Source organism: Leucopleurus acutus, assembly GCF_964270905.1.
Source record: "Leucopleurus acutus genome assembly, chromosome: 15".
In the NCBI taxonomy this organism is placed as follows: Eukaryota; Metazoa; Chordata; class Mammalia; order Artiodactyla; family Delphinidae; genus Leucopleurus; species Leucopleurus acutus.
Genome location: NC_139157.1, coordinates 60,361,554 through 60,380,286, shown reverse-complemented (window position 1 = coordinate 60,380,286; position 18,733 = coordinate 60,361,554). Strand labels below are relative to the sequence as shown.

At 40.3% G+C, this 18,733-nt stretch overlaps 1 protein-coding gene across 1 annotated transcript in view; it reads left to right on the top strand.

Annotated features, from left to right (window-relative positions):
- The window catches only part of KLHL32 (kelch like family member 32), a gene marked incomplete at its 3' end in the record, with an annotated part of 230,609 nt that overhangs the window by 109,973 nt on the left and 101,903 nt on the right, over window positions 1-18,733 (top strand). Inside the window, exon 5 of the mRNA XM_082856034.1 lies at window positions 15,758-15,856. Within this exon, the coding sequence (XP_082712160.1) occupies window positions 15,758-15,856 (99 nt within the window). The remainder of the gene's footprint in view (window positions 1-15,757; window positions 15,857-18,733) is intronic.

Genomic DNA, 18,733 nt, shown 5'->3' with positions numbered 1-18,733 from the left:
GGATCAAGGTATCAAGGGAGAAAATCAGAAAAGTGAATGTCTGAATTTTGAAGAATCTCTTTATTAACTTTTACTTTTTATGCAAAGTTTATAAAATACACGTACAACGGTATTAAAAGTATCACCAGGTAAGTCATTCAGTGTTAGTCTTAATTTCTGCAGGAAAATTTCCATTAGATCTCGGGGCCTAGAGAAGCTAGAGTTCATTTTAGTATTTTCATCTTTTGTTAGGCTGCATTTCCTTTTTAGTTTTGATGCTAGGAAGCTTAGAGCCATATTTGCAGCCCACTTTTAATAGTTATGAGGATATATATACATAATATATCTCCTCTCCTGACCTCGTATCACTTTTTGTTTCCTATTTTCTCCTTGCTTGAGTTATGTTTCTAATTTTTAAATGCTTGCATTGATGCCTCAGAGCCTTCTGAAAATGAGTATATGTAAATAAATAAAGTGAATAAAAATATTTGGGAGCTCTATCTGAAAGTTTTGATACATTAATGTTATTTGTAGGCATGAAAAAAGTGGTGCTACACCCCATTGGTTCTGCCTGCAAAAATGAGTGTCTGCAGAATCCCAAATTGTTCCATAAATAAGCCATTCTACTTGCTTCCTAAAGTTTTTCCACCCTTATTTTCAGAACTAAAATTAAGAAGCATGCAAATTTTATAAATTACTATTTTTCATCTTTTGAAAATGAAAAAATCACCCAAATGTTTACACAAACATAAAGAAGAATGCAAGTGAAAAGCCATATTCACCCAAATTCTCACTTACTTACACATTATATGTTATCTTTCTTTTTTTTCCTGGCCTTTGCCCATCTCCTGAGTAATTTAATATAGATTTTTTGTGATTATAACTTACTTTAATGTCTTTTCTGGAAATAGATAAAAGTATATTTATCCATAAATGCATAGTATATAAACAATGCTGCCTTATTATAATACAGTTTTTAAAAAAATTTGGATTATTTTAAATAAATTCATGGGCCTGGAATTACTTGATCAAGAGGAAGAACATATTTTTTGTGAGATTGCCTTCTGGAGGAGTTTTGCAAGAGCTGCTATTGGACAATGAACTTTATAAACTTCTTTCCTTAAAAAAGAATTCTTGAGCCCTCTGCTGGAAACGTTTAGTATTTCTGTGGAGTAGTAATATATGGGCGTTTTACAATTCTAAATGTAAGATTTTTTTTAAACGAAAACAACCTGATAGCAAAAATATATGGCCTTTGTGGTTAATTTCAAGATAGAAGCATAACTAGCCAAACAAAACTTTTGAGAAGATTTATACTGCAAGTCGATATTCCATTTGAGTAGAATAATGATGCTAATATTCAAATGAAGGGCTAATTCAAAGGCACTGAATGTCCTAAGTTAATTTGTGAATATTTTATCTCCTTTGTATACTTCATAAAAACCATCCATTTGTAGTTTGTTCTCAAGTTGAGATCCATTAATTCATCAAGTAGTTAATGAGCACCTACTATGTGTTAAGGACTCACTAGATGTTAGGACTGCATTGATGGAAATCACGCAGTGAATGCTTTCTCAGAGCGGCTTGAAGAGTGAACGGAAATGCCAGGTCAACACACCATTGCATTTATTGGAAATGGATTACCAGGGGCCTGAATTGTTTGTGTATGGAGCCTGGTGAAGCATCTGAGGACGTTCAGTGCTCCAGAAGGTACACTAGTTCAGATAGGAGAAAGAGTAATTGAGCTGTAATACTTTGTAGAGTACTACCTGCATTTCACTTTGCAGGGATATACGGTAATTAAATAGATGTATCTCTTGAAAAACTGATTATAGCCATGCATCCTTGTGTTAGCATATATCTGTCAGGGTAGAAATGGTTTGGCACAGCCCAAAGAGTACAGGCACTGACCTTAGAGGCAACCAAGCTTGATTCCAGCCTGTGGCAGCTTTGGAGACCTGTTGACTAAATTCCACTATGAGTATCAACTCTGCTAGTTGTTGCTGGGAAAAGTTACTGTTATCACTTCAAATCCATGATTCCCAAATCTCAGATGGATGCGCATCCTAGCCAGGCAGTGCTAATTTGTTTCCGTAGAAATTTGCTTTCCTCCTCTCCCTGATAAATTTTTCATTTCTTCTCCTCTCTTTTCAAACCCTTCCCCTCTCATTACCCTACCTCTGGTCAAATACCGCAAGGGAGACTCACCTTCCACTGAGAAAATAGATACAGACAGGAAGATCTTCATCTTTTCACCATTGAATCTCCAAACCTCCATGTTTCTGTGCACTTATTTTGTTGGAAGAAGTAACCTTGCTTTGTCAAAGGTTAATCTCTCCCCTGAAGCTCTGGATTCTACTCCCTCTTTTCCCCCTCAGACATCACTCCTGAATCTTCATTTCTGTCTCTTCTATCATCAGTTTCTCCTTCTCCACTGGAACATTCCCACCAGTATGTAAACATGCTTTATTGTTCTCTCAGAATCCTTTTCTTGTTCTTCTATTCTTCTTCAGCTACCATTTATTCCTCTACTTTTCCTTCGCAGCAGAACTTATGAAAAGAGTTGCGTAAACTTACTCACTTTTCCTCATATTTTACTCACTTTTCCACTCATCAAGTCTGGAGACTTCCATCTTCAGCATTCCACTGAAACTGTCCTTGACAGTCACAGATATTGTGAAACCAATTGAATGATATCCTTGTGACCTCTCAGCTGCATTCAACACAGTCAACCTGCCTCTCCATCGAAGCCTTTTCTCTCTTGGCTTTTGTGACACCACACTCTGTGGGTTCTTACTCTGTGCCCCCCAGCTCCCCTCCCCATCATTCCATTCCAGATGTCTTTGCTTGCTCCTCCCTCCGTAGGCTCTGAATTCCTCAGGTGTCAGGACCCTCCTGTTTAGTCTAACCAGCTTCCTGGATAGTGTCATCCAGACCCATGTCATATGGTACAACCTTATGCTGTTGACTGCCAGCCCCCGTCTACACTCCAGACTAGGGATCAGCAAACTTTTTCTGTGAAGGGTCAGATAGCAAATAATTTAGGCTTTGCAGGCCATATACAGCTCTGTTGCAACTACTCAACTCTGCTGTTGTAGCATGAAAACAGCCAGAGACAAATATGTAAATGAATGAGCATGGCTGTGTTCAAATAAAACTTTATTATGGATACAGAAATTTGAATTTCATATTTTTTTAACATATCACAGTATATTATTCATCATTTGGGTTTTTCCCAACTATTAAAAAAAGATTAAAACCTTTCTTAGACATTAGCACCCAAAAATGAAATACTTAGGAATAAATCTAGCAAAATATGGACAAGATCTATATGAGGAAAATTACAAAACTGTGATAGAAGAAATCAAAGAACTAAATAAATGGAAAGATAGTCCACGTTTATGGATAGGAAGACTCAATACTGTTAACATCAATATGTCAGTCTTTCCTACTTGATCTGTAGATTCACTGCCATCCTAATCATAATCCCAGTAAGTTATTTTGTGAATATTGACAAACTGTTCCTAAAAGTTCTATGGAGAGAGGTAAAGGACCTTGAAGAGCCAACACAGTACTGAAGAAGAGTAAGGTTGGAGGACTGACATTACCTGACCTCAAGAGTTATTATAAAGCTACAGTAATCAAGACAGTATGGTATTGTCTGGAAAGAATAGACAAATAGATCAATGGAACAGAATAGAGAGCCCAGAAATAGACCTACATAGATATAGTCAACTGATTTTTGACAAAAGAGCAAAGGCAATGCAATGGAGCAAAAATAGTCTTTTCAACAAATGGTGCTGGAACAGCCGAACATCCACATGCAAAAAAAAAATGAGTCTAAACATAGACCTTACACCCTAAACAAAAATTAACTCAAAATGGGATCACAGACCTAAATGTAAAATGCAAAACTATAAAGCTTTTAGAAGATAACATGAGAACACTTAGATGACTTTGGGTATGGTGATGACTTTTTAGATACAACACCAGAGGGATGACTCATGAAAAAAATAATTGATAAGGTGAATTTCATTCATATTAAAAACTGCTCTGCAAAAGTCAATATCGAGAGAATGGGAATCAAGCCACAGATTGGGAGAAAATATTCACAAAAGACACAGCTTACAAAACTGAGCATATTCTGACCATATAATCTAGCAATCATACTCCTTGGTATTTACCCAAAGGGGTTGAAAACTTAACATTCACACAAAGTAGGCAAATGGATAAACTGTGATAAACAATGGAATAGGATTCAGCACTAAAAAGATGACCTATCAAGCCATGAAAAGACATGGAGGAACCTTAAATGCATATCACTAAGTGAAAGAAGCCAACCTGAAAAGGATACATACTTTGGGATTCCAACTATGTGACATCTTGGAAAAAGCAAAACTATGGAGACAGTAAAAAAGATCAGTGGTTGTTAGGGGCTTGGGAGAGGAAGGGATGAATAGGTAGAGCACAGAGGACTTTTAGGGCAGTGAGAATACTCGGTATGCTACTATAATGGTGGGTACATGTTGTTATACATTCATCCAAACCCAACACCAGGATTAAACCCTAGTGTAAACTGTGGCCTTCAGGTGATAATAATGTGTTAATATAGGTTCACCGATTGTAACAAGTGTACCACTCTGGAGGGAAACGTTAATAATGGGGGAGGTTATGCATGTGTAGGAGAAGGAGGTATGTGGGACTCTATACCTTCTGCTCCATTTGTTGTGGACCTAAGAGTGCTCTAAGAGATCAAGTTTATTAATGAAAAATTAAAATTTAAAAAATGCAAGTAAAAATTTTATCTTAAACCATTCTTAGCTCACAGGCCACACAAGAATATGTGAAAGGAGACTTTGATCTGCTACTTAGAGTTTGCCAACTAGACTCATATATTTTTGTCTACTTGATATCTCTATTTGGATGACTAATGGCCATCCAATAAGCCACAAACTTAACATATCCCCGAAATGGAACTCTTGATCTTCCCTCCAAACCTGTTTCTTCCTTTGTTTTACTCTTGTCAGTTGATGGCACCACAGTCTACCCGGTTGGCCAAAACCTAGACTCTAAGTGCCATAAGATGAGGAAACTTGTCTTCTTTATGGTCATATCCGTAGTGCCTAGAAAGGTGCCTAGAGCACTGTAGCACTCAGAAAAGATTTGCTGTTTGAAAGGGTGAATTTCTCTGCCTTCAGCTTCTTCATTTTCCATGTGGGGTTAATATTTACCTTGCAGGTGTGAGGAGTGGGGGAAGAGTATAAGAAGGAGAGATAACATGTATGACATTACCTCACATGGTACCTGGTACATAGTAGGCAATGTGTGAACACTAGAAATAGGGTCATTATTTGCGAAGTAGGTTTATTTTTTCATGGAATTAACAACAACAATAATAACAATAGCAGCTACAATTTTTTACCCTGTGAAACATGCCAGGCATTATTCTAAAAATTTTACCAGGATTATCTCATTTTATCCTTATGAAGACTTTAAGAAAATAGATAGTAGTCATCTCTCATTTTTTTATACGATGATGCTACAAGCATACGTGCCAGTGACTTGCCCACATTCCTACAGTGGCCCCTAGAGCCATACTTTTACCTCCACTCCTTGTAAAGCAAATGCAAGGAATTCTCCAAATGAACCTGGAATTGGATATTAATGATGTATTTTTTCATGTAAAAAGTTATTCTACAGCTTCCTTCAACGAAATGAGGCATCCCTAGCCAAGTGCTCCTACAGTATCCTGTGTCCACGCTATCTTAGCATGGATTACACCAGCATAATGATTCCTTTTGGCTCTTTGCTTCTGCCTCTACTCAAGCACCCAGCAGTGACACAGTAGTAGCCAACTACAAATGAACATTGGCACCAGCCCTATTCATTCTTCTGGAGGCCATCCATCTTTGGATATCAGTATTTTATTTTAATTTTTATTTATTTATTTTTGGCTGTGTTGGGTCTTCATTGCTGCGAGGGCTTTCTTTAGTTGCGGTGAGCAGGGGCTACTCTTCATTGCGATGCGCAGGCTTCCCATTGTCGTGGCTTCTCTTGTTGTAGAGTATGGACTCTAGGCGCGTGGGCTTCAGTAGTTGTAGCTCACGGGCTCAGTGGTTGTGGCTTGCGGGCTCTAGAGCGCAGGCTTAGTAGTTGTGGCACACGGACTTAGTTGCTCTGCGGCATGTGGGATCTTCCTGGACCAGGGCTCGAACCTGTGTCCCCTGCATTGGCAGGTGGATTCTTAACCACTGCACCACCAGGGAAGCCCCGGATATCAGTGTTTTAAAGTAATGTTTATTTCTTCTTTGGCCATGCTAGCGTTGTAAGAAACTAGCTCTGTATGGAGACACCCAGATTCATTAGTAAAGCTTAATGCGATGAAACCTCCCATGTTCATCACACTTGAAAGAGCACTGGTGATAAAAGTGAGTCTTAATAATTAATTTGACTTTTCTTATAACCTGTAATGACCTTCATGTTTCATCATATTTAATTGCTGGGACTGCTTTTTTCTAGTTAGAAACTATCAAAAACTTGTTCTGCCTTTTCAAATAATTAGGCCAAATTTTTAAAGTAATGTTAAGTATATATAATTCATCTTTACACTTTGTTAAATATTTTGTTAATTTAAACACTGAAGAAAACTATGCTGGAAATGACTGTCTGACAGAACTATTGATCTTAGAGCTTTGAAATGCCAGAATTATGCTAATGCAGAAGGGGCTAAAAGAAAATGGGGCTTGCTCATATGAGGGGACCAAGTTTTTTCATACGAAGAATTGTTTCACAGTTTCAATGGAATAGGGCATCTCCAGCCAAGTGTTCCTAGAGCAACTCGTGCCCACCCCTATCTTAGTATGAATTACACCACAGCTTAATAATTCCATCTGATTCCTTCTCTCTCTACTTGAGACCTAGCTCAAGTATTTAATCCATCACCCTTCCACATGCCCCAAAATAGGAAAGGAAGAATGAGTAGCAACATCTACAGACCTTCAGGTTGCATTAATGGTAATAAATAAAATTTTTGCAGGACAGCATGTAATGCAAATATAATTACATTCCTAGTAGTGTAATACTAGTGTCCTTATCTATTTAAGGTTTCTTCTTGGCATCTTAGAGCCTGCGCTTCTGCTACCTGCCTGTAACCTTAGAAATTTCAAATGAGCCGAATGAGGATGTGTAAACTTGTGAAGGAAGATAATAGAATCTCCAAGTGATTTCCACACCTTTCTTTTTTTTGCTAGTATGTTTTTATTATGGGTTTACCTTTGTGGTTTTTAAAATTTCTTTTAGTTTTTTATTTTTTGCGGAATGTGGGCCTCTCACTGTTGTGGCCTCTCCCGTAGTGGAGCACAGGCTCCGGACGCACAGGCTCAGCGGCTGGCCATGGCTCATGGGCCCAGACGCTCTGCGGCATGTGGGATCCTCCCAGACCGGGGCACGAACCTGTGTCCCCTGCATCGGCAGGCGGACTCTCAGCCACTGCGCCACCAGGGAAGCCCTACCTTTGTGGTTTTTAACATTTTTTCAAAATATTCTGAAAGTCAAGTCTAGTTTTCTCTTTTTTCATATTCTAATAGAGGGAAAAGTTGATTGCTTTTTCATAAATTGAAAATAAAGTAGTATTTTTAAATGTTTGACTTGAGATCTTTTAGAAATTTGTGCAAGTATACTATGTTTGGAAGAAAACCACCTGATAAAATTTGTAACTTAAGGAATCAATAGTCAAATCATGAATTTATTATATACAACATCTAACCAAAAGGTGACCTTTTTTGGGACATATGACTACAACTGTTAGTTGAAATGTCTATTGTGTCCTCTTATTTAACTCTTTCAGCTGGGTAATCCTTGATGAGGATTAGCATGTGACCAGGCTCCCCCATGGAGACTTTTGACATCTTCTAACATTTTCTCCAGGACCTGTATTTTTCAATCCTGTAAATTTCTTTGCTAAGTAATTCCTGAGGTATTCTTCTAGAATGTTCAACAGCAATGAACATGAACTAGGATGGACCCTGCCATCAAAGTCTCATAGGTAAAACATAAGGTAAAACACTCTCACATAACTCATTCAGGGCAAAAGCACTTAGTCACATGAAAAAGAAATAGATAACAGTTAACATTTATTACAGATTTATATAAACATATACTGTGCTAAGAGCCATGGTGACGTATACTCTGATTGCCTGCACAATCCATTTCCTCTTTTTTCTTTATATAGAGCTCCAATTTAATTTGGGACAATAGTGCATCTAGCTTTTCTCTTTTTTTTGCTATTAACTTGTGTGCATCTAGCTTTAAAAACTCAATTTCCCAGGTTCTTTTACCGCTTTGAGTAGCCACATGACCTAGACCCGGCAGATGAAATGTCAATGGAAGTCTGTGTGGTAGTGTTCATATGAAACCTGTTATTTTCTAATAAATAATGACAGACTCAGCTGGTATGCTATTTCTGTTTCTTTGTCCTCTCTTTTCTTTCTGCTTTGAGTGCAGATGCAGAACCTGGAGGTGTGGCAGCCTTTTTGTGACCACGAAACTACAGGCTAAGATTGGCCAAGTAGGAAAATGAAAGGAGCCTGGTTTGTTGGCACTCCAAGCTACCTAATTCATGTTTTGTGAGAAAAATAAGTTCCGAATTGTTTAAACCATTTTTCTTACACAGCCATACACAATTGTTATAATACATATGCATTTTCCTAGTCCTTAAAACAATCTTTTGAGATAGATATTATAATTTAATCATATCATTGAGGAAACTACTCAACTGATAATTGAGTAGTTTTCACAATATCATTCTGCCAGCTAGTATAGGAGCCAGGATTTGAAGTCAGGTGGTGTGACCTAGAGCCCATAGGCTTAGTTCATCAGACATCTCTGGTGGTTTGGAGTCCCAGGAGGTTACTCCCAATTGCATATTGGGGTGAAAGAAAATCTTGCAACACTTTATATAGGAAATGGACTTAGAGTTGAATTTTGAGGAGTGGGTAGGATTTTGATATAAAGAGATTGAAGAAGTAGGAGAAGGGCGTTCAAGGTAGAGAAAAATATTGCCTATATGTGGAGAACAATGGGCTGTTGGCTTTAGCAAAGGAAACATAAGGTTGCAGAATTGGAAATAAGTTTTATAAACTAGGTTGGGACCACATCATGAGAGTTTCTGAATACAAAGACAAAAAGTTTGAACTTCTAATATTCATAAATTGGGACCTGATTTATGGAGAACTACTGAATTCTGATCAGTGTCACTCGGATCAAGCATTTCAACAGAGATATTTATGAACATTTCCCCAAATGATAAATACATCTAGAAAGTAGAATTCATATACCTTATTATCCTTATTTGAATTATTATTATTTTTTCTTAAAAATAAAGTGTCTGTCATAAAGATGCGGTATATGAGTAATTTAGAAAATCCTTTTACTTTAAACAGGCGCCACCTTGTGGTTTAAAAAATCCTTAGTGTAATGGCTTTGAAGCAAAAAACTAAACTGAAGGCAATTTCTCATAGCTAGATTTTATGGTTCAAATTCGGTCTATAAGAAGTCTCTTGAAGAACTTTATACAAAAGGTTTTATGTGTCTTGAATAAAAGTTATTTATGCTGTTGTGGCTTCCGAGGTGGCACTGTGGTTAAGAATCCGCCTGCCAGTGCAGGGGACACGGGTTCAAGCCCTGGTACGGGAAGATCCCACATGCCGCAGAGCAACTAAGCCTGTGCACCACAACTACTGAGCCTGTGTTCTAGAGCCCACGAGCCACAACTACTGAGCCTGCGAGCCACAACTACTGAAGCCCGTGCACCTAGAGCTCGTGCTCCACAACAAGAGAAGCCACTGCAATGAGAAGCCCTTGCACTGCAATGAAGAGTAGCCCCCGCCCACCGCAACCAGAGAAAAGCCCACGTGCAGCAACGAAGACACAATGCAGCCAAAAAAATAATAAAATTTAAAATTAAAAAAGTTATTTATGCTGTTGTATTCAGTTTACTTGTTTTGATTTATCAGTTCAAAATTGTGATAATTTGCCATTTTTTTCCATGTTACACAGAAAAAAACATCCCAAAGAAACAAGTATAAAGAAGAATAAATGTGCTCATTTATTCTTATAAATAGCCTTAGGCCACAGCTAATTTGCACTTACATGAGAGCTTTCAAAAGTGCCTGTGTTCCTGTGTGCATAGTTGTTGGTTTGGCTTTAACGTGTTCGATTCCTTCAGGCTACCCTATCCACAAACCCAGAAGTAAGTAATTTAAACATCTCCTAAAGCAAGAAATGAGGAAGATAACTTTGAAGAACTGAGATACAAAAATTTTTTCAAGATGCCAACTCACCTCTTCATAAAGCAGGAAAAAAGGTCACACTGAGACTTGCCATGGCTATTAAAGACAGGTCCTACTAGCGGCTACTCCAAGAAGCAAGGTAAAAGTGAGAGGGAAAATAAAGAGAAGAAAAGCAACAAGGAGGCAGAACTAAAAGGATGCACCGACGCTTGGTGATTTGGGAGAAGGCGCTGAATAAGGAAAGGCAGGAATGCCCTGGGGTCTGTATGCTGCCTTAGTGCAAGCCCGGTGAGGCCTGGGCCCTGGCGGAGAGGGCCCATCTCATCGTAGGCTGTGCAGAATCTCACCTCACCTCCTACACTCCTCTTTCATGAGTGTCTGGGCTCGTGTCCTGCCTGAGGTTGTCGCTGGGACCACGAGCCCCAGTCTCATTCCAGTTTGGAAGGCCTTCATTAGAGATTGTGCAGATTCAACCCTGCGTGGATCGGTGGCCAGATGACACCTTTGGACTGAGTTTTCAAGAGTGCCTCCTCGCGGCAGGGCAAGTGGACCCCTTCATGCCTGAATTCTGATGCAGCAACTCTCACTGGTGTCTTTGGAGACCACCATCTTCAACTACAGTTGTGGCTTTTACCTCTGTTACTTTGTCACCACACCCAGTGTCACCCTGACTACAGCCACGGACCAGTTCTTATCCTCAGTTGATCAAAATGAGTGCAGAGTCTGAACATTTGGGGCAGGGGTTCGCTGTGGACCTTTCCTCGGTTCACCTGGCCTAGCATGCCACCAGCTGCAGGAAAAGCTTATGTAATGAGATTGTTACCTCCCCAGCTAGTACTGTCCAGCTCCCCTCTTTCAAGTTCAGCCCCCTGTATTCTGTTACCCGGAGGTCAGGTGTGAGTGGGTGGCAGTGAGAGCATACTGTATACAGATGGCCTATGAACAAGAGGCGCCCGTGCCCCACCCGAAATTGTATCAGAACCTCTTTGTCCAATCTGAAGACACCCCCCTCTGTCTCCACCCAGGCAGGGGAGCATCGCTGAGGAGAGAGGCAATGCCCAGCCCAGTTAGGTGGCTTTAGTGGTTTTCATCTTCCCCACTGCTTTCTGGACCACTTGGCTTTATGCATCCTGCATTTCTTGATCTCTTTTGTTATTCAGACATTTGCCTTGTCCACTGTTGATGGCTTGTCTGAGCTAAGCTCCTCCAGTCTGATGAGTGACTAGATGTGTCAACCTCCTCCTCCACCACTCTGTGCTCTGAACCGTCAGGGGATACCCTTCCCTCCTGTGGGTGGTCCTGGAAGGATCCTTCCTCCCATCTCTTCTGCTGTGAGTGCCAGACTGGATGTGGATGGGTATGTGTTTCTGCAGCACTTAAACTTAGTGATCTTAGTTGTCATCCATAAACTGACGTGGGGGAAAGCCATTCCTTCTACAAAAGGCCATTTCACCCAGTTCTTCTAGGCAGCAGATAGATTCACCATACTATACCTTGTGAGGAGATTGGACCTTTGTTATTCTGCCCAAACACAAATTCTCTGGAAAAATATATGAGGACAACCAGTCACCAAAGAGCAACAAAGCTGAATTTAAAAGACTAGTGTAAGTGGAACTTGGAAATGCTGGTTCTGTTTCTATAAGTAAGACCCAGCTTTTCTGGTAGGTTTTTTTTTTTTCAAACCACTCCCTTTATCTTTTAGAAAAACTTATGTTATAATGAGAGATGAAAAAAAAACTACAGAACGAAAAACAAGAAACAAAGACAAAAACAATCCCAGTATGGGTTTCTCTTGTGAGGTTTCTCCAGTTGGCCCGCTGGACGTGTTACACGTGCTATGGAATATTCATCTTGTCTCTCTGTGATATTTGTCTTTGTGCTAGGCATTACCGAGCCTTAGAGGTTATCATGAATGCCAGTTGTGTGAAATAAGCACAACTGACAGGATTTAAAGGCTAAGACTAGCCTTTCTAATCCATCTATTCCCCATTCTGTGCCTTAGGCCATGCCTCTTCTGTAAGAACACACTGCATCCTTGCTCCTGTAAAGGGAGCTGCAATAATTTCCTGAATGTCAGTCAAAACCTCTCTCCGTGAGGAGTTGGAGAAATTCAGATTTCTCCCTCTGACTAGACAGGAAAGGAGCTATAAAGAATTTTCAGAATAAGATGAGTGTTGGTATTTTTGCCACACGTGCTTAGCTTTTTCACTTCTTTAATAGTTCAGAAATAAAATGTATCGTCCTTTTCCCTCTCTCCTCTCATGTTAGGCTAATTAATAAAATTAATTCTGAATTTAAAAACATACCTAGAGGACTTCCCTGGCAGTCCAGTGGTTAAGACTCCGAGCTTCCAATGAAGGGGGTACAGGTTTGATCCCTGGTTGGGGAACTAAGATCCTGCATGCTGCGTGCGGTGAGACCATAAATAAAAATAAATAATTTTTAAAAATTCTAAATATAAATTAATTCATCAATAAATTATTATAAGGTAAATTCATCAATATTAAGTGAAAGCTTTTTCTTTGGCATTGTTCTAAGTGCTGGGTATACAAAATGGACCAAGTCCCTACTCTCCTGGATCTTATATCCTAGTGAGTGGAGGAACAGAAAATCATCAAATAGACAAATAAATATGTACTATGTTGAGAGATGTTAAGTGCTGTGAAGAAGAATAAAGCAAAGGAAGGAGATTGGGAATGGGGTGGTGGACAGTGGGGTACTGTTTTACATAGGATGGTCAGAGAAGCCCTCTCAGATAAGGTGATATCTGGGCAGAGGTCTGAAGGACATGAGAGAGTGAGTATCTCTCACGTCTTGACGAAGAGTGATCCAGGCAGAGAAAACAGCTAGTTGTAAACACTGAGGTGCTCAGCATATTCAAAGAACCTTATATGGTATAGTGAAGACTTCGGATTTTTTTTTTTTTTCCCAATGAGATAAAAAGTCGGAGAGTTCTGAATAACAGAATGACATAATTTCATTTGTGTTTTTAAAGCACCCGTTTGATTCATCTTATTAAAAAACAGTGTGAGGAGGCAAAGGGGAAAGCAGTTCAACTAGTTAGGAGGCTATTGCAGTAAATCTGGGAAGACAGTGATTTGGACTAGAGTGATAAGGATGGAAGTGCTACTGAGTGTGATTGGATTCTGGAACTATTTTGAAGATAGAGCTAACGAGTGGCTGATGGGTCAGATGTGAGGTATGAGGAAAAGAAGAGGAATCAAGAATGACTCGGGTTTTAGTGTAAATAACTGAGAGTTGCTGTTTGCTGAAATGGTGAGATTGGGGTAGGAGCAGGTTTGGTGATTGGTGGAGAGGATGAAGAGATCAGTTTGGGGCACGTTGAGTTTGAGCTGCCCATTAGACATCCAAGTGGTGATACAGAATAGGCCATTGAATATCAGAGTCTAGAGTTCAAGGGTGAGTTTGGGGCTGGAGAAACAAATTTGAGTGTAATCAGTGTGTAGATAATTTTAAAGCCATGATATCATCCACGGAGTAAGTAGAGAGAGGAAAGAAGAGATCTGGGGACTGAGCTCTGGGCATCTCCAAAGCTTACAGGTTGGGAAGGAGATGGAAAGGGACTCGTTCTTGAAGTAGAAGAAACCAAGAGAGGAAGCGTCATCCTAGAGGGAAGGGAAGAAATCACTCCAGAAGAGGAAAGTCAGTTTTGCTAACTGCTGTTGGCTTAAGTAAGGTTAAATATTGAGAAATGGCTATTGGTTTTAGGGGTCACTGGTGACCTCGATGAGAGCATTTTTAGAGGAAGAGTAGAAACAGAACTCAACAGGAGTGGGTTTGAGACAGAGCAGTGCAGAGCAAACAGCAGCATTTTATATAGACAGCTTCCCTGAGGAACTTTGTTATGAAGGGGAGCACGGACGGATCTGTGGGTTCAAGGGAGGGAATTTTTATTTCTTAAGATAAGAGCTGTAATGGCATATTTGTATGCTGATGGGAGTTATCATCCAGTAGAAGAGAACAGATGATGACGCAGGAACAAGAGGGGATGGTATCAGGCAGAGGGAGGTGGGATCTAGTGCACAAGGGGAGTGTTGAGGAGAGGAAAATGTGCTGGTACAGATATGAGTAGGTGGGTTGGTAGACTTGGTGGTGGGAGCCTTGGGAAGATCATGAGGTTGAAGTAAGGAAAGAGACGAGGGCTTCCCTGGTGGTGCAAGTGGCTGAGAGTCCGCCTGCCGATGCAGGGGACGCGGGTTCGTGCCCCGGTCCGGGAAGATCCCACATGCCGTGGAGCGGCTGGGCCCGTGAGCTATGGCGGCTGAGCCTGCGCGTCCGGAGCCTGCGCGTCCGGAGCCTGTGCTCCGTAACGGGAGAGGCCACAGCGGTGAGAGGCCCGCGTACCGCAAAAAAGAAAAAAAGAAAAAAAGGAAAGAGACAAGGAGGCGGAGGCTTGAGGAGAGAGGAGCATGGGAGAAGAAATAGAGGGTGAGAGCGAGCTGACCCCATCAGTGTTTTTCAGGCTTCCCTGCATCAGAAGCACTGGCTTCCCTGCATCAAAAACAGCAGTTGCTGGGCCTCACCTGAAAGTTTCTGATTCAGTTAGGTCTGGGGAGGTGACCAGGAATTTGCAGTTTTCACGAGTTCCCAGGTGATGATGCTGATGCTGGTCCAGAGCCTAGACCTTGGGCGTCACTGGGCTCGGGAAATGAGTTAGGATGGCTGGAGCAGCCCTAAAGGCCTCCTGTGTCTGGCAGTCTTGCATGTAAAGTGAATTTTGTCAACTTAGTTGTGTGTTTTTCTCCAGCCCTATTCACCAGCTCAAGAGCTGGCAGCAGTAGGCACAAAGTTGGACCTAACCAGAAAAAAAAGAAGAATTGGTATCACCAGTGTATTGGGAAAGTTTTGCTTCTCTGTGATGCCATTATATTCTGAAAATACTATTTCTACATATTTTATTTGAAACATAAAGGATTAGAGAATCTGAGATTGAGAAGGAAAAAAAATGAAACTTTGTGGTTGAAGTTTACTATTGTAGGACTTAGAAGTAAAATGGAGTAACATCCACCTCTGGTCCTGTATTTCAAGGAGAACTGTAAGCCCCATTTCTCTAAAATACCTGTTAACCATACTGTTTCTGTGATTTACTGAAGAATAACATTCTGAAATATACTTTGAAAAACTAAAATTCAGTTCTTTTGTGTTTATAAGATTATATTCATCATAAACTGAATTTGAAGGCTATTATATTGTTCTTTGCAAATGTTCATATCCTCCTACAAAAATAAGTGGTTAAGTATGGAGTTTTATACACCAGATATGAGTATTGGGAACGAGAACTTAGCTGTTAGAATAAGGGCCACAGCTTATTAATCAGAATGGAAAAAAGAGAACTGGCTTCCATAATAAGGAACAGTATTAATTCAGGTATAGTATGTTAAGCAGCAATTTAAATACAGTGTATTTGCATAGTAAGCAAGTATTAATTTGTAAGTAACTGATAGCTTTCTTTTATTTTAAAAAAACAGATTTTGTTGGAGCCAGGCGTGATCCAGGATGTGTTAGCAGCTGGCAGTCACCTACAGCTGTTGGAGCTTCTCAATTTATGTTCCCACTATCTCATCCAGGTATGTGAGCTTGCATCCTGCTAGTATGTCCTGCACATTCCTTCTCCCTGCAAGTACCCCACTGACTGGAGCCCAGTGACAGGTAAAATGGAAGGGAGGGGGGTGGGAAATGTGGCCTGTGGTGGTAGAATTTCTCCAGGACACAGGCTGAGAGGCTCCTAAGAGGGCAGCTGCAGCTCTCATGTCCTACTTCCTGTCCCCGACCCTCCCTGCCCACCTCACTACCCCTGGGCAGCAGAGTAACTCAACAACCACACACAGGGTTCACTACTGGGGCCCTGGGAGATGACGCTGGGAAGGGTCTTGATTTGAAGCAATGCTCTCTGGTTGCAGAAATGCATGAGAAGTTGGTTAGTCCTTTAGGATTTCAGTAACAGTAGCTAACATATCATGAAGTCATACATAATTAATTGCTGCATGAACTTCCTGGGCAATAAATGCTGGAGAAATGATGAGTGATCTGTGCATTCTTGCCCTGATTTGCTAGGGTTTCAGGAAAGGCTCTGCGAGGGGGAGGGAGAGAAAACTCCCATCCACCGAGCACCGATGCTTCACGTTTGGTCCTCACAACAACGTTGCACATTTTTATAGGCAAAAAAAATCAAAGATTTGAAATATACCCAGTTTTCCCAAAGTGACATAGCTGGTGAGTGATAGGCCTTTCTGATTCCAAAGACCTTTTTTTCCTTCTTGCATGAAAACCCTTTGTTTCAATAGGAAGATATGGGACATCTTAGGCAGATAGTATGGATGTGAACCTCTTTTATTTTTCAGAGAGTTAAGTACTAACCCCCTACATTGAGATCCTCCCATTTATTCCACTCGTATGACCTTTAACTTGCATATATTACAGCATTATAACAACAGTGAAAATAAACTTTAAAAAATAATAAATCCACATAATTTAATTCTGTTGTCCTTGTGCGCAGGACATGTTATTAGTAAGTAGAAAAATCCTATTTTTTTCTGCCTAATTACGTTATTTCCTTCCTAATAATTTCTCTAATTCTAAATATAGCCTTTACTTCTGTTACTCATTAGGTCATTTCCAAAGCTCTTTCTCATATATCATCTTATTTCATCCCCCCAGCAACCTCAGGAAATAGGAGCCAGTGTCTCCTAGGGAGACAGTGTGAGGAATGTCAGCCATGTTCACCTAAGGAGCAGTTCAAATACAGCATATGAAAGTTTTATCATTATCTCAGCATACTTAATCTAACAGTAAATGTTTAACTATTTTATCTTATTTTCCTTTCTTTTCTCCTCAATATTGTTGGGTGATATGGGAGACCTGTTTTAATCCCTTTCTGCAAGTAACAAATGGGAATAACATAGAAAGGTTACAAGACTTCAAAGGTGTGTGTTTGACTTGTGAAATTGAAATTACTTTTATTTGACATTTCTACATCAAATATTGCAACTTGTGCTTTCAGCATCATCACCTGATTCACTTTTTCCATGGCAAGTAATAATTAATGATGTGTGTTGACAAAAGTTTAGTTATAGTGCTAGTTATCATGATGCACATTAAAATACAGTATATATACAGTGTGTGTGTGTGTGTGTGTGTGTGTGTGTGTGTGTGTGTGTGTGTGTGTGTGTAAACTTAAACCTATAATTCTCTCTAAATGAGAATTCCAGATGAATGTTGGAAGTTAATGGGTATTTTTCCCTATCCCATCAGATGAACCTGTTGAGATACCAGGTGACTTGTGTGCACTTCGGAATTTAATTCTTGCAATTCATTATTTTGCTGAGGAAAAAAATGTGGCTTGCAAACAGATGTATTTTGTGGACAGTTCATTTATTATTAGCCTGCTTGAGCAGTGGTTAGAAATTTCACTGTCTTTTCACCAATGTTTGCATTTCATTCTCTTATGTAACTTTCCTTTTCCTTTTTATCTGTGATGTTGCAAGATGGCCAACTTGTAGAAGGAAACTTGGACTATAAGGACTAAAGCCATGTGTATGCAGAAACCTTCATTATGTCACTCCTTTTCAAATATATACCCTGCCTCTCTTTTAGGATTATCAAATTACCAGAAGGGGTCAGTCTGCTTTCATATTTTGACATAGCCAAATAACTAAACCTATTTATGACTTTTGGTATTATTGCTCAACTGATTTTTAATTTCCTATGGAATCATTTTATTGGGTATATAAAATCTTTTCTGTTAAAATGAAAAATCTTCAGTGCTTAAAATGTACTTAGAAATTAAGACCCATCAACCAAGGCTAATATATTCTCCATTCTTGTTCGGTACTTTGCCCAGTTAGGAGTTTGTGAAACCATTTTCCTAAGATGTCTGGTATTGTTTTGTTGTTCTCAAATTACCATTATTTCAGAGATGTGGAGGGTAGAGCTCGGCTCTCAGTAGACCTCCTGCTGTCCTCCAGGGCACGTTAAGAAGTGTATGCCAGGAGAAGTGCTGGGTGGGCACTTCCTGAGCTCCTCACCACACCCCAAGCCTCCCTGAGCTTCCGCGGCCATCGGCTAGTGCATTGACCTGAAGCTCCTTCTGCACATGCCTAGACGCCGCTGCTCCCCTCCCCCCCAGCCAAGGGAAGGGACACTTTGAGGCCACTGTGTGGGCTCCTTTCTCTTGCTTTTCCTCTGGCAGGCTGCTGAGGGCCAGGACCCCACACCACAGGAGCAGTGCCCCTCTTGTCAGTGAGGACAGCCATCAAATTAGCTTCCCAGGCTGTGAGGTCTTCCCCGTATTCATTTTTGGCTCCAGGCCCTCGAATCAGGCCTGTCATTGAGAACACACATGTTCTCCGTGCATGTTGCTGAGATTAACTGGTAGCCTGACAATGAAAGCAGCTAAATGATTTGGGGTGGGGTGAGTACAAGGGGAATGGCTACAGTGATAGCCC